Below are 26,999 nucleotides of genomic sequence, written 5' to 3' on the forward strand. Positions count from 1 at the left end.
GGAGGCAGCTGATCCATGTTTCTCTCTCATTGATGTTTCTAACTCTCTGTCCCTCTCCCTTCCTCTCCGTAAAATATCAATAAAATATATTAAAAAAAAAAAGACAAACATTCAAATGATTTAAAAAAGAAGAACTCAGACTAAACGCAAGCTAGCAAAACAAACAACAAAACAGAAAGGCTGAAACCTCAAGTTAAGGAAACCTCTCAGAAGACCTGAGAGCCTTGGAGAGAGAGAAAATGGGAAACCGGGAGACTAAGAGGGAACCAGCCCAGGAGGCCCAGGCCTCTTAATAAGATCCGGGCACAGAGATAAAGAACAACGAAAAGGCCGAGGAGGAAGCTTCCCGGTGTGGAGGGACAGGAGTTTGCCGCGGGAAAGTGCCAGCAAGTGAAGGAAACGCCCTGCGCCCCTGCGCCCCTGCGCCCCTGCGCCCCTGCGCCCCTGCGCCCCTGCGCCCCTGCGCCCCTGCGCCCCTGCGCCCCTGCGCCCCTGCGCCCCTGCGCCCCTGCGCCCCTGCGCCCCTGCGCCCCTGCGCCCCTGCGCCCCGCCTTGAGAAACAGCAGGCCAGGCCAGATAAGATCCCACAAGCGCCACAGACAACAGTCACAAGGAAACAGGAAGTACAAAGGGGAGCCACACCTTCACGCTTCTGAACAAAAATGATTTTCAACCAGGAACAGCCAAGGCATGGATCAAGTGGGCGGGTAAAACAGGGACATTTTCAGCCGAGAAAGTTCTCAAAACTGTTTTACCGCCCACACACCATATCCCAGGAAGCTACCGGCACACCAGTTCCTCCAGGAGGAGGAAATAAACCAAAAGAGGCAGAAATGGGAGGGCCCACACAGCCTAGGCAGAAGGGTTCCGCTCCCCGCACGCACGGGGACTGTTGCAGGACCAGCCCACTTTGATCCTTTGTAGCCTTAACCCACACAGGGTCTGCATTCCCGGCTCCTGCCCTCAGGGTGATCAGCTCAGTGCAGATGGCAGGGCGAGGCTGTGATAACAGGGAGAAAGCACACTGACAATAGGGAAGTGCCCCTTTTTTCTTTCTTTTTAAAGAATCCAGATGTATTTCCAACTTTGAAGTCTGAAAAGGTAAAACAAAACATTTTGAATCAAAGATTCGAGGACATGAATAGTGCCCTATTAAGACAGAAAAGCAGCACCTTTATTTTTATTTATATGTATGTTTTTATTTTGAGGACATGTTTATCAAAGCTGGGTACAGTGAAACAAGGGCCGAAACCGGTTTGGCTCAGTGGATAGAGCGTCGGCCTGCGGACTGAAGAGTCCCGGGTTCGATTCCGGTGAAGGGCATGTACCTTGGTTGGGGGCACATCCCCAGTAGGGGGTGTGTAGGAGGCAGCTGATTGATGTTTCTCTCTCATCGATGTTTCTGACTCTCTATCCCTCTCCCTTCCTCTCTGTAAAAAATCAATTAAAAATATATATATTAAAAAAAAAAAAAAAGAAACAAGGAAGGGCTTAGCATCGAAGAAGCCAGAGAGAGCCTAGGCACCATCCATGTGTGAGCCGGACCCCAAGGCAGGCTGTGGGCTTGGGCCCTAGCCTTCGGATTCACCAGCTTTGTCCCTGGAGTCTGGACAGCCCGGAGTCAGGCAGGAGAGATGTTCAGATGACCTCACACCCTCCAGACCCAAGCCAGCTGCTGCTCGCTCCTTTGTTTGCTAAAGTTTGTGGGGATGGTGTGTCACACCAGGAAATGTCCAATAGAATGTAACGCAAGCAAATTAATAATAATAAAAATAATGCAAGCCATACAGAATGTCCCAGTCACAGCATTAAAAAAAAGAAAGCAAAAGGAAACAAATGCAACTCATTTTTAAAGTATATATTTTTATTGATTTCAGAAAGGAAGGGAGAGGGAAAGATAAAAACATCAATGATGAGAGTGAATCATGGATGGGCTGCCTCTTGCACGCCCCCTTCTGGGGATCGAGCCCGAAACCCGGGCATGTGCCCTGTGTCCTTGCCTGGAATCCAACCCGGGACCCTTCAGTCCACAGGCCTATCCACTGAGCCAGACCAGCTAGGGCACAACTAATTTTTCAAAACCAATTTATGGAGGTGTGATGGACATACAAAAAGCTGTGCATATTTAATGTATACAACTTGATGAGTTTGGAATAATGTGATTAATTCTAATCATAAGTTTTATGAAACTCAAGATAGCTAAATATTTTCATTTAACATGTAATCAACATAAAATGTATTATTATTATTATTTTTAAATATCTTTTATTGACTTTTTACAGAGAGGAAGGGAGAGGGAGAGAGAGTTAGAAATGTCGATGAGAGAGAAACACCAATCAGCTGCCTCCTGCACATCCCCCACTGGGGATGTGCCCGCAACCAAGGCACATGCCCCGACGGGAATCGAACCCGGGACCCTTGAGTCCGCAGGCAGACGCTCCATCCACTGAGCCAAACCGTCCAGGGCTCAACATAAAAATTATTGAGCTATTTTGCACTCTTTTTTTATTGTTTAAAGGATTACTTATGTTATTTTTGCACTCTTTTTAGTAACTTGCACAAGGTCGGGTCTCTGGCAAATGGCACTTTGAATGAAAGCAGTTTGCTGCCAAGGCCTGCTGTCTTCGTCACTACTCGCACTTCTTCATTTATTTATCTTTCCTTGTCAAATTTGCAAAAGCTGGTCCCTGCCCTCAAGGAGCTTCCAGTATAGCAAAGCCACCAGTGCTGTCACAAAAACAACCCATTTTTGGTTTGGAAGGTAGAAGTGACATAACTCCGACTGGTCCAAAGGAGGACCTGGTCTTCGGCCTGGAATGAAGGCCAGCTATTGGGTTTCTCTAGTCGTGGCAAATGGTATTTTTCCAAGTTGGCCGCACCAAGGTCTCCTATCGTACCTGTCCTTCCTACAGAGTGATACTGACACTCCTCCTGTTGAAAAATGGGCTCTGGCCAAAACCGGTTTGGCTCAGTGGATAGAGCGTCGGCCTGTGGACTGAAGGGTCCCGGGTTCGATTCCGGTCAAGGGCATGTATCTTGGTTGCGGGCACATCCCCAGTGGGGGGTGTGCAGGAGGCAGCTGATCGATGTCTCTCTCTCATTGATGTTTCTAGCTCTCTATCCCTCTCCCTTCCTCTCTGTGAAATATCAATAAAATATATTTAAAAAAAAAAAAAAAGAAAAGAAAAATGTGCTCTGTGGTCCCTTCCCTGGAAGCTGGGCAGGACTGTCTAGGGCCAAAGTGTCTAGAGCAGGAGTGGGCCGGGGGTCTCCCTGGGTTCTGCTGGAAGCTTGCTCTTGGAGCCTAGCCATCAAGTTTCGAGGAAGGCCAGGCCATGGGAAAAGACCGCACACAGGTGCTCTGAATGACAGCCTGGCTGAGGGCCCCCCAATACCGGCTTCCATGGCCGGAGCCTTGAGTGAGGAAGTGCAGTACAATAAGAAATGTATTTGGCCCTAACTGGTTTGACTCAGTGGATAGAGCATCGGCCTGTGGACTCAAGGGTCACAGGTTCGATTCCAGTCAAGGGCATGTACCTTGGTTGCGGGCACATCCCCAGTGGGAAGTGTGCAGGAGGCGGCTGATCGATGTTTCTAACTCTCTATCCCTCTCCCTTCTTCTCTGTAAAAAAATCAATAAAATATATTAAAAAGCCCTAACCGGTTTGGCTCAGTGGATAGAGCGTCGGCCTGCGGAATGAAGGGTCCCAGGTTCGATTCCGGTGAAGGGCATGTACCTTGGTTGCAGGCACATCCCCGGTGGGGGGTGTGCAGGAGGCAGCTGATCGATGTTTCTAACTCTCTATCCCTCTCCCTTCCTCTCTGTAAAATATCAATAAAATGTATTTAAAAAATATATATATATATTAAAAAAAAAAAAAGAAATATATTTGGTCTTTGTCCCCAGGTCCTGGCACAGAGTTCCGAACACGCCTGGAATTTCCCGAGTGACAGGAGTGTCTTTTATGACTGCTAAGACAAGACGACCTTTTCAACCATACCTGAGTTTATGCTAATGAGGTGACTCAATGCCGGTCCCCACATAGCTTCAGGGTGGAAGCTGGGCGCCAGATAAACCAGCCTGTGTTAGAGGAACCTCCAGCAGCACCCCCCAGCCCCCACAGAGGGGAGAGAGACTGGGGGTGGAGGTCAATCAGGTGACTCGGGGTTTAATCAGCCCTGCCTGTGAGATGGAACCTCCATATGAAAACCTGAAACAGTGAGACTGCGGGACTTCCGGGCTGGTAAACACATTAGGTCCTGGTAGGGTGATGGGCCCAGAATTCGCAAGGATTCTCACTCTCATTCTCCCCAACCTCTGACCTTGTTTTTTCAGCACTTGATGGAACTAGAATTGACATACAAAAAGAGAGAGGGATCACTTTGCTGTTCCACTTACTGACGCATTCCTTGGGGTTGCTTCTTGGTATGTCCCCTGATTGGGGCTGGCACCCATAACCTTGGAGTATCCCGACAATGCTCTAACCCAGTGGTCGGCAAACTCATTCGTCCACAGAACCAAATATCAACAGCACAATGATTGAAATTTCTTTGGAGAGCCAAATTTTTTTTTTTTAAATATATTTTATTGATATTTTACAGAGAGGAAGGGAGAGGGATAGAGAGTTAGAAATATCGATGCGATAGAAACATCGATCAGCTGCCTCCTGCACACCTCCCACTAGGGATGTGCCCGCAACCAAGGTACGTGCCCTTTACCGGAATCGAACCTGGGACCTTTCAGTCCGCAGGCTGATGCTCTATCCACTGAGCCAAACTGGTTTCGACGGAGAGCCAAATTTTTTAAACAAACTTCTTCTAACGCCACTTCTTCAAAATAGACTCGCCCAGGCCGTGGTGTTTTGTGGAAGAGCCACACTCAAGGGGCCAAAGAGCCGCATGTGGCTCGCGAGCCGCAGTTTGCCGACCACGGCTCTAACCAGCTGAGCTACCCGGCCACGGCCAAAAGCTACACCTGGTTCATGGATACACGATGAGTGTGGAGACAAGGATATATTAGTGAAACCATTGTCACAATGTGTGTCACGAGCATACCCATCACTTCCAAAAGTTTCACCCTGCCTCCTTCACTGTGTGTGTGTGTGTACACGTGTGTTTTAACACTTCGTTGTTCTAAAGTTTCTTCCAGTTTTTTAAAAATTGATTTTTAAATTTTTTCCATTACAGTTTCCATTTAGTATTACTTTGTATTAGTTTCAGGTGTACGGCGTATTGATCAGACAACCATATAATTTACCACGTGATGCCCTGATATTTCCGTCCCACAACTGGCACCTTATATAGTTATCAGGATATTATGGGCTGTATTTCCTGTGCTGTACTTCTCATCCTCAGGACTATTTGGTAACTACCAATCTGTCCTTCTCAATCCCTTCACCTGTTACACCCGGTCCCCCAACCCCTCTCCCTGCTGGCAACCATCAGTCTGTTCTCTGTATCTGTCTGTTTCTGCCTCCTTTACTTATTATTATTTGTTGTAAGAACACTTAACACAAGACCCGGATTCTTAAAATGTTAAGTATATGAAGCAGTATTGTTAACTGCGAGCACGAAGCTGTACAGTGGCTCTCTAGGACTTACTCTTCCTGTATAATGCCGCGCCCTTTGACTAGTACTCCCGTTTCCCCCTCCCCCAGCCCCCGGCAAACACCATCCTACTCTCTGCTTTTATAACTTCGACTGTTTTAGATTCCTCAGATAAGCGGGATCATGTAGTCTTGGCCCTTCTGCGTCTAGCTTATTTCGCTCAGCACCTGTCTCACAAATGGTGGCATTCCCTTCTTTCTTAAGGCTAAATAATATTCCATTGTATCCTATTCATCTGGCTGTTTATGGATAACAAACCAGCCGTCATACGTATAGTGGTTTCCTGAGTCTGTAAGTCATGCCAGTGAATTATCCAACCTGAACTGGGGTTGCGGGAGCCCCTGCATTTACAGCCAGGCTGCCAGACGTGTGAACAGCCCCCATGACTTGTGGCTGGCCTCGGAAGTGGGGTCATCCTGTGGGACCGAGCACACGAACCTGTGGAATCTGACGGTAACTCCGGGTAGGTAGTGTCAGCATTGAGTCGAGCTGTTGGACATCCTGTTGGCTGTGCTGGAAAATTCAGGAAGCCGTCAAGATGACAGCAGCCCTAGCCACCGTCTGGCTGAAAACCCTGAGCCTCTCACGGGAGACGCACTTTAGCCGAGCGCACTCAACTCCCAGGACAGCAGGGATGATAATGAAACGAATAAAACGAATTGTTGTTCTACAGCAGTGATTCTCAACCTTCCTAATGCCGCGACCCTTTAACACAGCTCCTCATGTGGTGGTGACCCCCCAACCATAAAATTATTTTCTTTTTTTTTTTTAAATATATTTTATTGATATTTTACAGAGAGGAAGGGAGAGGGATAGAGAGCTAGAAACATCGATGAGAGAGAAACATCGATCAGCTGCCTCCTGCACACCTCCCACTGGGGATGTGCCCGCAACCAAGGTACATGCCCTTGACCGGAATCGAACCCGGGACCCTTCAGTCCGCAGGCCGACGCTCTATCCACTAAGCCAAACCGGTTTCGGCCATAAAATTATTTTCGTTGCTACTTCATAACTGTCATTCTGCTACTGTTATGAATCGTAATGTAAATATCTGTGTTTCCGATGGTCTTAGGCGACCCTGCTAGCGGTTCTCTACAGTAGCAAAATGACAGTTATGAAGTGGCAACGAAAATAATTTTATGGCTGGGGGTCACCACCACATGAGGAGCTGTATTAAAGGGTCGCGGCATTAGGAAGGTTGAGAACCACTGTTGCACAGCATTTACTAGTATACGTTTCCTAGGCTACAGGGCGATTTGTTATGGAAACTTGGTAACTAAGGAGGATCAGGAATTCCAGGTGGGGACACCTGCAACACCAGAGGTGAAAGAATGGGAAGGCAGAGGGCATGCTGATGGCGCATCCTCAGCTGTGGCTCTTGGGTTGACGGGGACAGAAAGCTACTCTGGATTCGGGGGGAAGAGAGAGAGGGACGCGAAGAACACGGGTGAGCCCACAGAATCAAAGGGAAAGTGGAGTAATGAGGACTCAGAAACGATGGGGTCCAGGACCACGCTGGGGTCACTGATGTCACACTAACTTAGACCCACCTGCCAGAGGATGCCAGTCCACTCAGGTTTCCCTTCCTGGCAAAGGGAGGGGGATTCTGGGTGGTATGGTTTGGTGAGCTACCCATCCTGTTGGGGGAAAAAGGGAGGGAGGGAGCCGGTGACTCACAGCCCACCAGAACCGCAAGGAGTGGGGTGGAGGAAGTCCCCTGAAAGAATGGGAAGTTGTGGCTGGGCAGGCCAAACCGAAGGCTATCTACTGTATTCATCAGGGGTAGGCTCAGTGCGCATGACAGAGGCCTGAGTGACAACGGCTTAAACAAGGTCGGTGTATCTCCCGCTCCTGTGCGCAAATCCAGAGGTGAGTAATTCGGGCCAGATTGTTCTTGTTGCCCAGGGCGTCTCAAGGCCCAGCTCCTTCCTGATGTTCCAAGATGGAGCTCCAGAGCCACATCCAAGTTCCAAGCACAGGACGTAGAAACCAAGATGAAAGGCAGCAGAGAGGGTGTGCTCAGGCATCTTTTAGATTCTGGGAAGACAAAACACTTCTTGCATCCCATTGGCCAGAACTTAGTCACCTGATATAAAGCTGCAGTGCAGGTTGGGAAATACAGGCCCTACTGAAAATTCTATGACCCCCCCCTTCCCCCCCCCACCCCCCCCCCACCCCCCGCCTAAGGAAGAGAAAAGTGGATCCCAAAGGACAATGATCAGGTCCTGCCACACCCACCCCATGCCATCTGGCTGCCTGGTACTTACATGCACACATCTAATATTTTTTTTTTAATATATTTTATTGATTTTTTTTACAGAGAGGAAGGGAGAGGGATAGAGAGTTAGAAACATTGATCAGCTGCCTCCTGCACACCCCCTACTGGGGATGTGCCCGCAACCAAGGCACATGCCCTTGACCGGAATCGAACCTGGGACCCTTCAGTCCACAGGCCGACGCTCTATCCACTGAGCCAAACCAGCTAGGGCACAATATTTTTAATGTTCCTATCCATCATAATGTGTCCGTCATAATCTCACTCTCAACAAGAACACACGCACCGTCCTCAGGAGAGAAACGCAGAGTCAGGTCCAGGTGCTGCCATGGCTCCAACTCCAGGACGGCTTCCTTCAGTCCCACCTCAACGTTTGCAACCTGCGGACCAAACCAAAGTTTCACCGGCACCCGCTCAACTCTGGCCCCAACTCAACTCTGACACTAAAAAGAAGGAAGATGCCCGGCCATTCATTGGCCAATGCTTAGTGGTTGAGTGTTGACCAATGAACCAAGAGGTTGCAGTTTGATTCCCGGTCAGGGCACCTGCCCGGGTTGTGGGCTCGATCCCCAGTGTGGGGCGTGCAGAAGGCAGCCGATCAATGATTCTCTCTCATCATTGATGTTTCTATCTCTCCCTCCCTCTCCCTTCCTCTCTGTAATCAATAAAAATACTTAAAAGTGTTTTGTTTTTTTAATGAGGAAAAGGATAAGAAAAGAGATCTAAAAGATTTTAAATAGCCCTAACTGGTTTGGCTCAGTGGATAGAGCGTGGGCCTGCGGACTGAAGGGTCCCAGGTTTGATTCTGGTCAAGGGCATGTACCTTGGTTGCGGGCACATCCCCAGTAGGAGGTGTGCAGAAGGCAGCTGAATCGGTGCCTCTCTCATCGATGTTTCTAACTCTCTATCCCTCTCTCTTCCTCTCTGTAAAAAAATCAATAAAATATATTAAAAAATAAATAAAAGATTTTAAATAACAATAATATGATATGCAAGCAAGGAGATGCAGGTGGATACTGTGTACACCCCCCATTTACACAGTCACAAGCCTGTGGCCGACACTCATCGCTTCCCCTTCTCACTCCCCTTTCTGACATCCCCTTGCCTTTGGCCAGCATCTAAGTCAGTCAGTTTCTTTGCTCAAAACTTCATTGCTCAAAGATCTGAGCCCTTGATGGCCCAGCCTAGGTAGGGATTCTGGTATCTTTTTAAATCTTCACCTATTACTGCGTAAGAAATGACTCCCAAGTTTAAAGGTGTGTAAAACAGCAATGAATACTAGTAACCGAGGGCCATGGAGAAGGACCATTTCCCACCCCCTTATCTACAGTTGACATTTAAATGTAGGTAAATGTCTCAAGTCTCTTTTAAAATGTATCAGTTCCCTTTCACTGTCTATTTTTTAAGTATTTTCTTTTAGTTTCACAATCTTGATTTTGTTGGCTGCATCACTGTGGATGTCCAATATGTTCCTTTGTAATTAGATCTACAGGCCTGACAGATCCAGGTTCAATTCCGCCGCCCGCGCCCCCCCCCCCCATTATATTTCATCAGGAGTTACACGCCTAGTTGTTTCATTTTGTTAACAGTCATCAATGATCATTGCTAGATTCATTAATTCATTAAAGGCTACAAAATGGTGATATTCTGAATCTAGCATCCCTGTTTTATATACATATATACACTGAGTGGCCAGATGATTACGATCTCTGAACGCATAATAATCTGGCCACTCAGTGTATATCCTATATATTATATAGTATATAATAAAAGGCTAATATGCAAATTGTCCCCTCCACCAGGAGTTCAACCAGCAGGCAGGCCGGCCAACCGCCCATGTCCCCTCCCCCTGGCCAGTCTGGCTAGACCCCACCCATGCATGAATTCATGCACCGGGCCTCTAATACACACACACACACACACACACACACACACACACACACTGACTGGCCAGATTATTATGCGTTCAGAGATCATAATAATCTGGCCACTCAGTGTATATTTATTTCAGAGAGGAAGGGAGAGGGAGAGAGATAGAAACATCAGTGATGAGAAAGAATCATTGATTGGCTGCCTCCTGCATGCCCCCACCCCCAATGGGGATCAAGCCTGCAACCTGTGCATGTGCCCTGACCAGGAATCAAACTGTGACCTCCTGGTTCATAGGTCAGTGCTCAACCACTGAGCCACACTGGCTGGGCCCTGTTTTACTTGTTAGCTGGACCCCTCTGCAAAGAGAACATACCCTTATCAACTACCTGCTTACCTCTAGTACAAATTTATTCAAGTAAAATAGGATATATATTTCATTTCCCCCCTTTATTTACTATTTTACAAAAATGAGTTTGTCTTGCCGAAACCAGTTTGGCTCAGTGGATAGAGCGTCAGCCTGCGGACTGAAGGGTCCCGGGTTCGATTCCGGTCAAGAGCATATACATTGGTTGCGGGCACATCCCCAGTGGGAGGTGTGCAGGAGGCAGCTGATCGATGTTTCTCTCGCATTGATGTTTCTAGCTCTCTATCCCTCTCCCTTCCTCTCTGTAAAATATCAATAAAATATATTTTAAAAAAATGAGTTTGTCTCCAAGCATTTTCCGAAGGTGCCCAGTGAGGTTGTTTTTTTGTTTGGTTTAGTAAATGAGTACTGTACTGGGTTGAATAGTGTTCTAGAAAAGTCATGTCCACCTGGAACCTCAGAATGTGACTTTGTCTGGAAACAGGGTCTTTGGAGATGGAGTTAGTTAAGATGAGGCCATGCTGGAATAGGGTGGGCCCTAAATCCAATGACTAGTGGGTGTCCTTACAGGCAGAAAAGAGGACTCACAGGTACACACACCGAGGAGGCCACGTGAAGACAGAGGCACATTGGAGTGATGGAGCTGCAGACCAAGGGAGGCCAAGGAGTGCTGGCAACCGCTGGACGCTGGGAAAGGCCCGGAAGGGTTCTCCCTTGGAGGATGCACATGGCCTTCAGAGTGCACATGGCCTGGCCAACACCTTGATTTTGAACTTGTAGCCTCCAGAGCTTTGGGAGAATACATTTCTGTTGTTTTATTTTTTTTAAATATATTTTATTGATTTTTTATAGAGAGGAAGGGAGAGGGATAGAGAGTTAGAAACATCGGTGAGAGAGAGACATTGATCAGCTGCCTCCTGCACACCCCCCACTGGGGATGTGCCCGCAACCAAGGTACATGCCCTTGACCAGAATCGAACCTGGGACCTTTCAGTCCGCAGGCCGACGCTCTATCCACTGAGCCAAACCGGTTAGGGCCATTTCTGTTGTTTGAATCTGGTTTGTGTTAACTTGTGATGGAAGCCCTAGGAACCTACTACAAATACCAGAATGAACTCAGGAATTTGCCCATATTTGCTATGTTTCCTTCCACTGTAGTTATTTTCCTGACTGGTGCTCAAATAGTCTCATTTTGGCCAGCGGGAACCTCTTTAGTTGGCTCCGGAGTCTTTTTGACTCAGTCTGTGAGAACTTGGTTACAATTCAAGGCTCATCTTGTACGTGGTCTGCCCCAGGTTGGCTATCTGCCTTTCAGTGGGAAATGGTGTTTGGAAATTCCACTGGGCGCTGGGGCGCTCACTGCTATTAGGTTGGCCGCTATACCGAGCCCTTCTCTCTGAGTAGAACTGGAAAATACACACACACTCATATTTTTAAGATAAATACATAGAGCCCTAACCGGTTTGGCTCAGTGGATAGAGCGTCGGCCTGCGGACTCAAGGGTCCCAGGTTCGATTCCGGTCAAAGGCATGTACCTTGGTTGCGGGCACATCCCCAGTAGGGAGTGTGCAGGAGGCAGCTGATCGATGTTTCTCTCTCATCGATGTTTCTAACTCTCTATCCCTCTCCCTTCCTCTCTGTAAAAGATCAATAAAATATATTTTAAAAAAAAGATAAATACATATAAATTCATGCCATAATTCCAATTCCAATTCAGGATTATAGCGTTTTTGTTTAACTTCATCAAGCTTATAGGGAAACTCCTTTCTCCCGTGCCCAAACTCCTTTTCAATAACACCAACGTAATATTCATTTCAGTACAAACACACAAATATTTCAGAATAACAATACCAATGCCACCACCACCAATACGATCACTGAAAACAGTTTAGATGTGTATTGCAGGTTTTTTGTACAGTCATGTTACAGCTGAGCTTTTTCCTGGAATGGTTCCTCTCTGAGTGTTATCCACCGATTGGATATACAGGTTCCTCGCTTCCATTTTGCTCTGGGGTTTTAGGGATTTAAATTTTGTTTTATAATTATGTAAAACATTTACATGGCTCCAAACTCAAATTCTTCTCTAAATAGAGAAGTATACTTTTTAGGTCTATATCCTTGGCCCTGTTCCTTCCCTCACTACATGTAACCACTTTAAAACAAATTTATGGTTTATCCTTTTATTTAAAGAATAAACAAACAAAAGACCCCCACGACCCTAGAAATCTACACTAATAGAAGAGAAAGATGCAAATGGACTGTACCTCTGTGACACCCACCAGCCAATCAGGAGTGAGTATGCAAATTAACCTAACAAATATGGTGGGTTAATTTGCATACACAGGCGCCAAGCGGCTGAAGTAGCCTGGGTCCCAGGGATGGGTGCCAAGCCTGCAGCCTCCTGGGACCATTGCTGCCCCAGGAGGCGAGGGCGGCCGCGCAGCTTGACAGCAGATAGCAGGGCCTGCTTGGCTGTAGCTGCGGCGACCTGTGAGCAGGCAAGCGCGGCCCGCCGACAGCACCCAGCAGGGCCTGCTTGCCCATTGCCGTGGTGTGGAGCAGGCAGGCCCCGCAGAGAGCAGAGAACCCTGGGGAGCGGGCCTAAGCTGTCAGTAGGACATTCCCTGAGGGCTCCCAGATTGGAGAGGATGCAGGTCAGGCTGAGGGACCAACCCCCGCCGTGCACAAATTTGGTGCACCGGGCCTCTAGTCTATACTAATAAAAGGACAATATGCTAATTAGACCGGGAGACCTTCCAGACGTCCTTCCCAACAAAGCCATGGTGGCGGGGCTGAGGCAGAGGCATTTAGGGGCGATCAGGCCAGGAGGGGAGGGCAGTTGGGGGCGAGCAGGCCGGAAGTGGGGGGCAGTTGGGGGCCATCAGGCCAGGAGGGAAGGGCAGTTGGGGGGGAGCAGGCTGGAAGTGGGGGGCAGTTGGGGGCGAGCAGGCCAGCAAGGGGGGAGCAGTTGGGGCGAGCAGGCCGGCAGGTGGGGGCAGTTGGGTGCGAGCAGGCCGGCAGGCAGAGTGGTTAGGTGCGATCAGACAGGCATTCAGGTGAGTGGTTAGGAGCCAGCTGTCCCGGATTGTGAGAGGGATGTCCGACTGCCAGTTTAGGCCCCACAGGGATCGGGCCTAAACCAGCAGTCGTACTTCCCCCGAGGGGTCCCAGATTGGAGAGGGTGCAGGCCAGGCTGAGGGACACCCCTCCCATGCACGAATTTCGTGCACCGGGCTACTAGTATATATATATTTGCATGTATATGTATGTGTCTATATATGTGTGTATGTGTATGTATGTGTGCATATATATATATATATATATATATATATATATATATATATACTAAACAGTGTCTTTCAATACATACTTTTTGTCCCCTTACTCCTTTCACTAAGAACAACCCCACACTAGTAAATGTGTCAATGACTCCCATTGACCTTGATCTGTTGAAATAATGCGCCAGGTGCCTGGAAAGAGCCCTTGAGTGGGAGACTGGAAACTTGCATTTTCTCAGAATAGAAACTGAGCTCACCTGTTTAAATCCACCCCACCCTTCCGAGCCTCCACGGGAATGAGCAAAGGAACAGAAATAATTTCTGAGCAACATTTGGCATCACTGTGTCCATCCTCTCTTCCAGCAGCATAATCAGGTTGTCTCATTCTTTGGGTTGCCTGTGGTCCTAGTGAAAGATTACTAATTACAATGGTGATTAATGGTTCCACTAAACGTGCATTCGAAGGGCTCGAGGGCTCCGCTTAGGAAAACAGCGACCACTTCCTGGGCGCCTTCTCTCTACCTAGGACTGTGCGGGATGCTGTGCGGACCGGCTCTGCTTTATTTCTCACAGAAACTCTGTAGGATGGGGTCTTGGGCCTCATTTACAGAACCAGCTGGGAAGCTGATGAACCGGAACCTGGCTCCCCTGTGTTTTTCTTACCAAGTTAACCTGAAAGGAAAAAGGCTTTTCATTCATTCATTCATTCATTCATTCATTCATTCATTTTGCTGTTCTGATCACAGGAGGGACGATTGTAGGTAAATCTCCTGGATCCTGTTGGTCAAAGGTGAATAAATTTCCCTATTTGCCTCAACCTCTTTTCTCCACCCTGTAGGAAAATACTTTTCACACTGACTTATAATTAGTTCTGCCAGTTAGTTTTTCAAATTATAATTAGCAGAAGGTCTTCTCAGAGATGCCAGAAAGTTGAGGGGCTGAGTTAAATGTTATGCGAAGCACTAGACTGATTCACCAGCCTACCCGATAGCTTGGAACTAGTTAACCTTGACAGGTATATATTAAGCCGGAAGTCTTGTTCGCTTTCCTTTGTCATCTCTTTGATCTCTCATTATGTCTAATTACAACAAGCTTCTCACCTTGCTCAGTTTAGTTTTGTGGAATTTTGTTTGTCATTGTTTATGGCACTTAAATGGCTTGTTAAAAATGCCTCAGGGCCTCAATGGCATTTAGAGACAAAGGAATGAGTAGCCAGGGAACACACACACACACACACACACACACACACACACACACACCCCCCTCAAATCGCCACAGCCCATCTGGTCTTTGAGCATAATTCTAATAAATAGGACAGCCAATTCTCCACCTGTAAAAATCTTTACAGGCTTCAGAATAAATTCAGCTGACTTCCAAACCTGTTTGGTCATTGTTAGATTGATTGGGGCAAATTTTTCCTTGAAGACTCTAGCCATTAAAATGTTTCAATTATTTTCCTAAAAACTGTATAAAGGCCCAGCTGGTGTGGCTCAGTGGTTGAGTATCGACCTTTGAACCATGAGGTTGGGGTTTGATTCCCGGTCAGGGCACGTGCCTGGGTTGCCGCCAGTCCCCAGTGTGGGGCGTGCAGGAGGCAGCTGATCGGTGATTCTTTCTCATCATTGATGTTTCTGTCTCTCTCCCTCTCCCTTCCTCTCTGAAATCAATAAAAATGTATATTTTTTTAAAAACTGTATAAAGAAGTTTTCATTTTGCTTTGTTGGAAGGGTAGCTCAAAAAAATAATAAATAGTTCAGCAGCATGTGCTCTGGGGTCCTCAAAGACAGTATCCACTGTGCCCTGAAAGGCAAAATAGCTTACAAGAAAAGGGAAGTGAGCTTCTCAGTCAACAACACATGTGGGAAAATATAAGGCTGAAAAATAAGGGAAACTAAAGGTTTGCGCAAATACTTTGAAAAACATCCTCCTATCTAATAAAAGAGCAATATGCAAATTAACCATCACTCCGCCACACCCACCAGCCATGCCCAAAAGCCACGCCCACCAGCCAATCAGGGAGCGAATATGCAAATAAACCCAACCAAGATGGCTACGGCCACAGAGAGCAGGAGGGAGGCTTGGGTTTCCCAGGCAATGGAGGAAGCCAAGCTTTCCGCCTGTCCTTGCCGGCCTAGGCCTCCACTCAAGGCTACAAAGTTTCAATGATAGAAGATTCATAAACCCAAACAGAAATGGCAGCAGCCACGGAGCTGGAAAGAGCAGGAGGCTAGGGTTGCCCACGGCGATGGAGGAAGCCAAGCTTTCCGCACACCCTGGGCGGCCCAGGCCTCGCTTAAGGCTACAAAGTTTTAATTATAGAAGATACATAAATCCCAACAGAAATGGCTGCCGCCATGGAGCAAGCAGAAGGCTTGGCTCTGCTCCACGCTACAAAGTTTCAATTGTAGAAGATAAATAAACTGCAGATACCAGGGCCTCTGCTTGGGTTGCCAGGGGGCGTGGCCAGCCTGCAAACCACCACAGGCCCCTCGCCCAGGTTGCCCCATGCCCCAAGGGAACCCCCACCCTGATCCAGGACACCCTTCAGGGCAAACCAGCTGGCCCCCACCCATGCACCAGGCCTCTATCTTATCTAATAAAAGAGTAATATGCAGATTGACCATCACTCCAACACACAAGATGGCTGCCCCCATGTGGTCAAAGATCCTGCCCCCATGTGGACACAAGATGGCCACCACAAGATGGCCAGCAGGGGAGGGCAGTTGAGAGGGACCAGGCCTGCAAGGGAGGGCAGTTGTGGGTGATCAGGCCAGTAGGAGAGGGCAGTTAGGGGTGAACAAGCCAGCAGAGGAGGGAAGTTGGGGTAACCAGGCCTGCAGGGAAGGGCAGTTGGGGGGGACCCAGGCCTGCAGGGGAGAGCAGTTGGGGCGACCAGGCCTGCAGGGAAGGGCAGTTGGGGGGGACCCAGGCCTGCAGGGAAAAGCAGTTGGGGGGGGGACCAGGGCTGCAGGGGAGGGCAGTTAGAAGTGACCAGGCCTGCAGGGGAGGGCAGTTGGGGGGGACCCAGGCCTGCAGGGGAGAGCAGTTGGGGAAGACCAGGCCTGCAGGGGAGGGCAGTTAGGGGTGACTAGGCCTGCAGGGGAGGGCAGTTGGGGGGGACCCAGGCCTGCAGGGGAGAGCAGTTGGGGAAGACCAGGCCTGCAGGGGAGGGCAGTTAGGGGTGACTAGGCCTGCAGGGGAGGGCAGTTAGGGGCAAACAGGCTGGCAGGAGAGCAGTTAGGCATCAATCAGGCTGGCAGGGGAGTGGTTAGGTGGCGATCAGGCTGGCAGGCAGAAGCGGTTAGGGGCAATTGGGAAGGCAGGCAGGTGAGCAGTTGGGAGCCAGCAGTCCTGGATTGTGAGAGGGATGTCCGACTGCCCGTTTAGGCCCGATCCTGGCAGGATCGGGCCTAAACGGGCAGTCGGACATCCCTCGACAGGTCCCAGATTGGAGAGTGTGCAGGTTGGGCTGAGGGACACCCCCCCGTGCATGAATTTCGTGCACTGTGCCTCTAGTCTATATATATAAAAGCCCAAGGACTAGACGACCAGATGACTGAACAACCGGTTGCTATGACATGCACTGACCACCAGGGGGCAGACACTCAATGCAGGAGCTGTCCCCTGGTGGTCAGTGTGCTCAGCTGACTGATGGGCGCCAGACACAGGGCTCATGGCTGGCGAGCACCACTGCAGCGGCGCAATCCTCTCCCAACAGGGACTGACTGGGTGCAAGCCCCCAGCAGGCTCAGCGGGGCCAGGATGAGCGGGAGCAGCAGGCAGGAGTGGCAGGTGGTGTTGGACTGCTGGTTTTGACCCAATCCCCGCAGGCCAAGCCGAGGGACCCCACTGGTGCATGAATCTGTGCACTGGGCCTCTAGTTTTTTTTTTAATAATAAAACTAGTCCAAGGCTAAAAACTCTAAAATATTTATTTAAGATGGTCTTGACCTGGAATACAATGGATAGGAAATATAGAATGACTGAGCATTAAAGAGGACAATTCTTTTATACAGTAGACATCTAAAGAAAAACAATAGCCCTAGCCGGTTTGGCCCAATGAATAGAGGATAGGCCTGAGGACTGAAGGGTCCCCGGTTCGATTCCAGTCAGGGGCACATGCCCGGGTTGCAGGCTCGATCCCCAGTAGGGGGTGTGCAGGAGGCAGCTGATCAATGATTTTCTCTCATCATTGATGTTTCTATCTCTCTCCCACTCCCTTCCTCTCTGAAATCAATAAAAATATACATGAAAAGAAAAAAGAGGAACAATAATGCTAAGTAGATTATAGATGAATAAAAAAAGATTTTAAGAAAATGATTTTGAATGTGAATTCATTTCACGGTAGAGAATTTTAAAAGGACTTTTAAAAATTATTGCAATCTTATTTTGGGGCAAAGGATTTTTACATTTAGATCCATTTTCACACCTGCTTTCTGTTCTTGCTACCTTAAAGAACTTAAGGCTTGCATTTCATTATCAGTGAAACTCTTTTGTCCCTCCTGTAACAAATGCCCAGACTTGCTCCTTGATAGGCAGAAGTAATGACATAAAATACTTTGTCTGAAACTAGAAGGAAGGTGTCTACCTTCGCACCACACAAACCTCTGATAGGAACCTATATGCTTGAGTAGGAATGTAAACACTCACTGTCAACCCCCTCCCCAAAGACCCAGACCAGCAGAAGTTTCGGAAGTTTCAATATTTTTACTTTTCACATCAGGGGCTTTAACTAATATAAAAAATGATTTAAAAAATCAAACTTTATATAAGTGGACACTGAACAGGAATGGCTGGGACCACAAGCGTTCTACAGGGGGCAAATGTGCTGTCCGTTGGCCCCCAGAAGCTTCGCTTTGTTGGCTTTTTATAATTATGTTAAGACACATAACATAAAATTTACTCTTCTAATGTTTTTTTTAAAAAACATATTTTATTGATTTTTTTTTTTACAGAGAGGGAGAGGGATAGAGAGTTAGAAACATCGATGAGAGAGAAACATCGATCAGCTGCCTCCTGCACGCCCCCTACTGGGGATGTGCCCACAACCAAGGTACATGCCCTTGACCGGAATGGAACCTGGGACCCTTCAGTCTGCAGGCTGACGCTCTATCCACTGAGCAACACCGGACAGGGCTCTTCTAATGGTTGTGTTTTTTTTAAAAATATACTTTATTGACCGGGATCGAACCTGGGACCTTCAGTCCGCAGGCCGACGCTCTACCCACCGAGCCAAACCGGTCTCGGGTTCTAACGGTATTTTAAGCATACGGGGCACTGAGTGCGTTCAGAGTTGAGTGCCTCTCGGGTTCCAGCTCACTCTTCCTCGCCTCCCTTTGTTTTTATTTTCTGGCTCACCAGTAGGGGGCGGCCACAGCCAGCACACCAGCCGTCCTCCCGGAGACACCGCCCACGCATGCGCGTCTCACCTGCAGGAAGGTGACGGGGGCGGGGTCTGGGGCGGGGTCGTGGCGCGCAGGCGCGGCAGGCCATTGTGACGTCAGGCGGGGCGGCCGGGCCCGGAGCGGGCGGTGTCTCCCCGTGGCGCTTCCCACAGGGTGACGCGCGGACTCCCCTCCCCGCGGCCCGCCCGCCGGCCGCCTCGCCGCCGCCTCCCTCGCTCCCTCAGCGCGCAGAGCGCGGGCCAGCGGCCGGGGCGGAGGCCCGGGGGCGACGCGGGGCCTGTTGGAGGGCGGGCGGCGGGCTTCAGAGCGCCGGGCAGCTCGGGTTCGCGGCCGGGCAGTGCGCGGCGGGCCGGCGGCGGGCGCGGGTCTATATGGCGGCGGCTCTGTCGGGCCTGGCTGTCCGCCTCTCGCGCTCGGCCGCCGCCCGCTCCTATGGGGTCTTCTGCAAGGGGCTGACCCGCACGCTGCTCATCTTCTTCGACCTGGCCTGGCGGCTGCGCATCAACTTCCCCTACCTCTACATCGTGGCTTCCATGATGCTCAACGTCCGCCTGCAGGTGGGTGAGCCGCGCCCGCCGGCCCCTCTCCCCCGACCCTCCCCGCGCGCGGGTCCGCCCACCTCGTCCGGGGCCACAAAGATGCTGCCGCGGCTGCCAGTCTGGATGCTGAGTGTTTGCCAAGCCCCGTGCATTTCTCCTGCAGCCCCGCGGGAGAAAACCCCGCGGCGGGTATTGTTATCCCCGTTCTGCAAACAAGGCCGGGGGCGGGGGGGCGGGGGCTGGAGCGCTGCCTTGGCTAAGGGCCTGCTGCCGGGGCGCGGGTCCGCGGAGAGGCGGGGGGCGGGGTGGGGGGAGCGGGGTGGGGGATGCTGCTGGCACGGGCTGGGAAGTCCTGGCCCTGAAGAGGAAATTTTGCCCAGAAAGTGACAAATTTGGTTGGGGGTGGGGTGGGGGGGTGGCTTTAATGGTTGACTGTTGTAGTTCCCAAACTTAAGAAGCTTTGGAGAAGATTACCCTTGAAATTGAAAACGGGTGAATGAATGTTAACGAATGTTCTGATAGATGCATCTCATTGGCCCTGGCCGCGAGGTGGGAGTGGGGTGAGGGTGAGGATGAGGGAGAAGGAGGTGGAAGAGGTAGAGACGCTGAAGGTTCAGAGGCCAGCAACAAGTCAGAGGTGAAATGGCAGACACACACACACACACACACACACACACACAGGGCACCCTGGAGATCACCTGTGTTATAAATGACACATTTCTACATCCCTTGAATCACAGATGCCTTTTTCTAGTGGAACGGAAAGTCGTCAGATTGAGAATTATTCCTTTCTAAGTGTGTGGTTATACGGGACCGTAAAAGAAAACTTAGTACATAATGTTGAGAATTAGTTTTGTGCCATTAAAAAGTCACCTTTCTCTTTTGTGCACGTATATGTAGGACCTCTTGCCTCGTCCAGGCCACCATGGCCACTCACCTGGCCATCGCTCAGCCTCCCATCTGTTTTCCTGCAGGTGGAAGGTCATGTCATTCTTCACAGAAACAGAACCAAAACAGAACTTCGCATTGCACACAGAATGCAGACCTGACTTCCTCTTTCTAGACCCGTGGTCGGCAAACTGCGGCTCGCGAGCCACATGCGGCTCTTTGTCCCCTTGAGTGTGGCTCTTCCACAAAATACCACGGCCTGGGCGAGTCTCTTTTGAAGAAGTGGCGTTAGAAGAAGTTTCAGTTTAAAAAATTTGGCTCTCAAAAGAAATTTCCATCGTTGTCCTGTGGATATTTGGCTCTGTTGACAAATGAGTTTGCCGACCACTGTTCTAGACGATCATCTAGCTTGTTTCTTGCTTCCTATTCTTTTTCACTTTCTGACCTACCGATCTACCATCTGCCTGCACCAAGCCCGTCCTGCCCCAGGACATTTGCAGTTTTGTTTTTTTTTAAATAGATTTTATTGATTTTTTACAGAGTGGAAGGGAGAGGGATAGAGAGTTAGAAACATCCTCCTGCACACTCCCTACTGGGGATGTACCCGCAACCAAGGTACATGCCCTTGACCGGGATCGAACCTGGGACCCTTCAGTCCGCAGGCTGACGCTCTATCCACTGAGCCAGTGAGTGGTTGGCAAACTCATTAGTCAACAGAGCCAAATATCAACAGTACAACGATTGAAATTTCTTTGGAGAGCCAAATTTATTTATTTATCTATCTATCTATCTATCTATCTAGAGCCAAATTTATTTATCTACCTATCTATCTATCTATTTATTTTAGTTCATGTCTTTTATTAACCCAAATACAATTACTTGTCTTCTGGTTTGTTGAAGCAATAGGTCAGACAACATTTGCCACAATAATGTCTGTCCAAGTGGCTGGCCATAAAAACGCCAGCACCACATTCATCTGAAGGGCACTCTCGACGAAGGCCACTGATTTTGCCATTCTCACCCACTTTGTAGTATTTCAGGACAGCCAGCTTCACCTTCTTTCTCTTATGCTTGTTCTTCTTGGGAGCGGTGTAAGACTTCTTCTTCCTTTTCTTGGCTCCACCACGCAGTCTCAACACAAGATGAAGCGTGGACTCCTTTTGAATGCTGTCGTCAGACAAAGTACGCCCGTCTTCCAGTTGCTTGCCAGCAAAGATCAGTCTTTGCTGATCAGGAGGAATTCCTTCCTTCTCCTAGATCTTGGCCTTTACATTTTCTGTCGTATCCGAGGGTTCAACCTCGAGAGTGATGGTCTTCCCCGTGAGGGTTTTCACGAAAATCTGCATCTTGGCGGCGACTTTACCTGAGGTGGGGGAGAAGAAAGAGACCGGTTACATCTGGGGACACAAGAAGGAGAAGGCTGGTAGGCCGCTGGCCGGGGAGCGGACGAGAAGCACACACTCCGAGAGCCAAATTTTTAAAACTGAACCTTCTTCTAATGCCACTTCTTCACAAGAGACTCGCCCAGGCCGTGGTATTTTGTGGAAGAGCCACACTCAAGGTGCCAAAGAGCCGCATGTGGCCCGCGAGCCGCAGTTTGCCGACCACGGCACAGAGCCAAACTGGTTAGGGCCATTCGCCGTTTTTTGCCACCTTGAGTGCTCTGCCCTGGCTGTCTGAGTGCTGGTACATTTCCCCTCTTCAGTTCTCATCTCGGAGCGGACCTTTGTGGTCACCAACCCCATTGATGTGATCTTGCACCTGCTCTCTTCATTGCAAGAGCGCTGCAGGCTTGTTTGTTTCATGTGCAATAAGGGATTAAGGAATCCACATATCCCATTGTTTGTAAGGCAGTGAAATAACCTGCAAAGGTTATTCCAATACAGATTTCATAACTAGGGACCTACACGCTAATGACTGAGGGTGAGTGCCTTTCGAAGGAGGGAATTGGCTCTGTGCCAGCGGTGTGGACCGTCAGGAGAGCTAGGCGCACCAGTCCCCAAAGCCCATCGCAGGTCCCTTGGTGGACTTGATGCCACGTAATAGCCCAGGTGCAGCACAGCTTTAGTGCATCATGGGAGCTGAATGCTCTACGAGTCCACCGTGGGCCCTTGCAGTCGGGTCAGGGGTGAGTGGGGGTGGGGGGCCCACAAGGTGGTCACCAGGGACCTCAGGGAAGGGAAGAACAGCGTGGGGATTTTAGGTTTGATCTCGGCTTGATCAAGCGCAGCAGCAGCCGTGTCGCATGTGGAGGGGGACGGTGGGAGCGGGGTGTCTCTTTTTTACTGTAATATTTACCTCTGCTACTTTAAATTCCCCTGCAGGGTTAGGGTTTCTGTTCATTTGTGGAAAATCACTAACGTCCCTGAATTGAGGGTTTAACTGTTCTGGCCTCTGCTAAAGGGAAGTGCAGCAGAAAATAGGATCTGGGTAAAGGGGTCAGCCTGGCTCACCCCTTTCCTTTTACTCAGAACACCGTCCCCGTCCCCTCCACCGCCCGGGCGCGGGGATCTGTTTTGCCAGCAGTAAGGAATAAAGGACTCCACTTCCCCCTGTTTACTTAGAGCCCCCACCGCATTTGGAGGGCGGCAGCACATTTTAAGGAGGTTGACAACTCTTTACTGTGAGAGATGATTAAATGAGAAAACAGCTGCAGAAGGTCTTATAAACCGAGAAGGGTTATGATCTTAAAATACTGTGTGTAAGCAAGCCTTAATCAAGAGCCATTAGCCTCCTACTTGTTTGTACAGAACTGAAATACCTGGCAGTAAAAACACAGAATTCATCTGAACTGCTAAGTGTAGTAAAAGAAGGTAGGGAACTGCACTGAGAGCCTAATGTAATGGATAAGCCCTGCGGACGCCTCAGTTATGTGGCCTGAGGAAGAATCAGGTGTCAGCCCCAGCTCACCCAGATTCTTACAACTACTAAAAGGGAGGGAATAAAAAAAAAAAAAAAAAGAACAGTTGGAGAGCAGAAGGCACGTGCAGGTTGACGGTAGCTGTCAAACTGCGTTGTCAATTGTGCTTGTCTTCCTACGATGCCACCCTGCCCTGTGCTGACCAGGCCTGAGAGCCTTCCTTCGGCCCCTCCCTCTTCTCATTCCGTTTCTAACTGCTCTTCATAGTCTTCTTTTTCTGAATGACTGTCTCAATCCATACTCCATATGTTTCAACGTTCACCTATCACTTGAAAACCACCTTCATTCATTCCAATCAGGAAAAGAGTTCAGGAAGGCAGGTAAGGATGGGGAAGCAGTCAGAGGGGACCTCATTGATAAGATGGCATTTGAGCAAAACTTGGAAGGAGGTGAGGGCTTTTAGCCTCAGAAATGTCTCGGTTAGAAGAGTGCTGAGCTTTGCACAGAGAAGGCCCTATAGCTGGCGCACGCCTCGTGTGTTCCGGAACAGTAGGAAGCTGGTCATTGAGGAAGAAGGTGGCAGGAGCCCGCATAGTGTGGCTCAGTGGTTTAGTGTCGACATATGAACCAGGAGGTCACAGTTCGAATCCCGGTCAGGGCACATGCCTGGGTTGTGGGTTCAATCTCCAGTAGGGGGGTGTGCAGGAGGCGGCCGATCAATGATGTTTCTCCCTCTCTCTCCCTCTCCCTTTCTCTCTGAAATCAATACAAATATGTTTTTTAAAGAAGAAGGTGCCAGGAGATTCAGACTGAAGTTTAGGGGAAGCTCACGTGGTGTCTTACAGGCATCGAAAGGACTTGGGCTTCCACTCCGATGAAATGACCTTAGGACTGAACAACTTCAAAAATTAGTAAAGATTCCAAAACCCTAGTCCCAGGATCAGTTGCAGTTTGACATGAATTTTATTTTGTGGCTCGATTTACATCAGGTTTCTAGAAGAGAACGGGGAGGGGGGGGGGATAATAGACCATTAAGAAAACATTATAAAAGCTTATAAGCTTTGCAGAAGCTTCATCCACCAAGTCAAAAGCAGGAGCTCAGTTAAACATAGTTTGTTCTGGCTTCTGAGGTAGCGAACAATTATATACTTTGGGATGATAAATGCCAAACATACAGGAAGCATAGAAATACTATGGAATCTTCTCTGTCAACCGAATGCTTTAATCACGGTTCATAAGCTAAAACACTTTCAACCTAGTAAAATTTGAAAGAGGGCTGCAGTGGACACCTGTATCCTTGACTCAAGTTTATTTATTTTTTAAATATATTTTTATTGATTTCAGAGAGGAAGGAAGTGGGAGAGAGAGAGAGAAACATCAGTGATAAAGAATTGTTGATCGGCTGCCGCCTTCACGCCCCACACTGGGGATTGAGCCTGCAACCAGGCATGTGCCCTGACCAGGAATCGAACCCTGACCTCCTGGTTCATAGGTGGACGTTCAACCACTGAGCCACGCCAGCTGGACGAGTTTGGATTTTTTAAGTTGATTTTGGAAAGAGAGAAACATGGATTTGTTGTTCCACTTACTTGTGCATTCATTGGTTGATTCTGGTATGAGCCATGACCCGGGATTGAACCCGCAACTTTGGTGTGCTGAGACAGCACTAACCAACTGAGCTACCCGGTCAGGGCAGGTTTTTAAAGTTACAGGTGCAGGCGGATATTGAAGTGTATGAGCTAGATGGATATTGCTATGTTGAAATGTACCCACCACATGTAAAGTAAAGTACGTGTAACCCAGCCAGCGTGGCCCAGGGTTGGAGCGTCTACTTATGAACTAGGAGGTCACGGTTCCATTCCCGGTCAGGGCACGTGCCCGGGTTGTGGGCTCGATCCCTAGTGTGGGGTGTGCAGGCGGCAGCTGATTAATGATTCTCTCTCATCATTGATGTTTCTATCTCTCTCCCTCTCCCTTCCTTTCTTAAATCAATAAAAAAAAAATATTTTTTCAAAAAAGGAAAACAAGTTTAAAGCTTTTATTTTTTTCATATTAAAAAAATAAAATGAAGGTGGGCCCTAACCTTATTATACCTTATATAAAAATTTACTCAAAATGGATTAAAGACCTAACCTTAAGAACCAAAACTGTAAAACTGTTCGGGAAGAAAACACAGGGGAAAATCATGATATTGAGTTTGGCAGTGATTTCTTGCCAAAAGCAGAAGCAACAACAACAACAAAAAATTAGGCTTAATTAAAATTAAAACGGTTGGTGCATCAAAGAACACTATAAGAGAGTGAAAAAGACAACTCACAGAACGGGAAGAAGTATTGGCAAACCCTATGTCTGATAATGATTAATGTCCAGCTACAGAAAGACCTCAGCTCAACAACAATAAAAACAGCCCAATTCAAACGCTGGCAAAGGATTTGAAAAGACAGTTCTCACCTTCCCTTCCCTAACCCGAGCTGTTAATGGCTGTAAATGGCCAGTTACCCACGAAAAGGTGGACACTTCCATGTCCCTGCTTTACAGATCCCCTCGGCAGCATTTGTCACTCGCTCCCTAACACTCTGGATGGCCATAATCGCTGCTGTTTATTGGATGCTCTGGGGTGCCCGTCAGGAAAGATGCTGGTGCTTTTTCACGCATTGAGTCCTCCACGTTCTGAGGAAAGGGCGTGGCCCGGAGTCCCCAGCAGGGTCAGCCGGCCTCGGGGATGTGTGAGCCACGTACCTTTGGCACCCAGGTGATGGGACGAGGAAACGGGGTGGTGGCTCATGGAGCTGCGCAGCTGGCTGGCTCACTGAGGGCCGGCGTGAGGGGGACGTGCTGAGTGACGAGTGAGTGGCAGGAACTCGTCCTGTGGTGTTTCCTGTGGTCAGGATTCAGCTTGCTGTAGAGAGGACGGAGTCCCTCCTGCTGCGCCCCGAAGCTGGGGAGCAGTTGGAGGGATCGGTTTCAGCCACACCCTGTCTGATCATTAGTCACGAGTGCCAGGTGTTAAGGTGAACGGGGTCACATCTCAAAGCCGAGGAGGCAGGGGTGGTCTTGCCGTGTTTGCGCGCCAGCATAGGCAGGACCCTGCTCCGAGCCCGCCGTCACCACCCGGCTGAGCGGCCCCGGCCCGTGGCCCGGTCTCCTCCGGGCCCTTAGGGAGCAGCCTTGCCAGCTGGAGGTCAGAAGCTTCGAGGGCAGGGTATTTTTAGTATCCAGACCGTCAGGTTCCGGAGGCCATTAATAGCTCAGGTCAGGGAAGGGACGGGGCGCAGTCCAGGAGGGCAGCCGCTGCCTAATTGGGTCAGGCTGCTGTCGCAGCGGCCAGCTGCCTCTCGCGGGAGGGCGTTTGTGGAAGGTGACTTCTCATGGCCGCACTGAGGACCTGGACACACCAGACGGTCTTGTTTTCTGTGCGCCTCGCCCGCTCCAGCCTCTGGGTTCCATTTTCAACCTTTGCCACATTTGGGTGGAGGGGTGGAGGGGTGGAGGGGGAGAGAACTAGTTCAGGAGTCTACTCACAGTCCTGCACTTTATTTTTCCTGAGTCATACTGTCTTGAGCTTTAAAACAGACTCCTCCCTTCATTCTAGTGGCTCAGTTTGGGGGGGAAGTTTGTGTGCCATGATTTATGCTGCTGATTATGTTATAGGCGTAACACGGGAGCGGGAGATGATGGCATAGCTGGGGCCAAGGAGAGTTCATACACACACTTTGCATAATTATAAAGGCAGCGTTTATTACACGATCTTGTGTGCTTTATTTGGTACAATATGACGTACCAACGTATGTGTAATATAGTGGCATAAACTACAAAAAATGCTTTATAAATGACTTGTCTGGAAATTGTATGAGAGTTATTCCTGGCTCTCAAGATAGAAGTAGTGTGTGTAACAGCCTAATGTCAGAAGAG

General features: G+C 49.1%; 1 protein-coding gene and 1 pseudogene across 3 annotated transcripts in view; one reads left to right on the forward strand and one right to left on the reverse strand.

Annotated features, from left to right (window-relative positions):
* Nucleotides 1–19,171: 19,171 nt before the first annotated feature.
* SMIM10L3 (small integral membrane protein 10 like 3) overlaps nt 19,172–26,999 on the forward strand; it is a gene marked incomplete at its 5' end in the record, with an annotated part of 95,518 nt that continues 87,690 nt past the window's right edge. For both annotated transcript variants that reach the window (XM_080676356.1, XM_080676357.1), the window contains one exon: nt 19,172–19,357. In XM_080676356.1, coding sequence (XP_080532482.1) covers nt 19,172–19,357 — 186 coding nt within the window. The remainder of the gene's footprint in view (nt 19,358–26,999) is intronic.
* LOC308252182 (ubiquitin-ribosomal protein eS31 fusion protein-like) lies at nt 21,103–26,466 on the reverse strand (annotated as a pseudogene). Its single transcript has 2 exons — nt 25,827–26,466; nt 21,103–21,590 (listed from the first exon to the last, which is right to left on the reverse strand). The product of its transcript is annotated as a ubiquitin-ribosomal protein eS31 fusion protein-like (transcript).

The sequence above is a fragment of the Plecotus auritus genome (assembly GCF_963455305.1).
Source record: "Plecotus auritus genome assembly, chromosome: 6".
Classification (NCBI taxonomy): Eukaryota; Metazoa; Chordata; class Mammalia; order Chiroptera; family Vespertilionidae; genus Plecotus; species Plecotus auritus.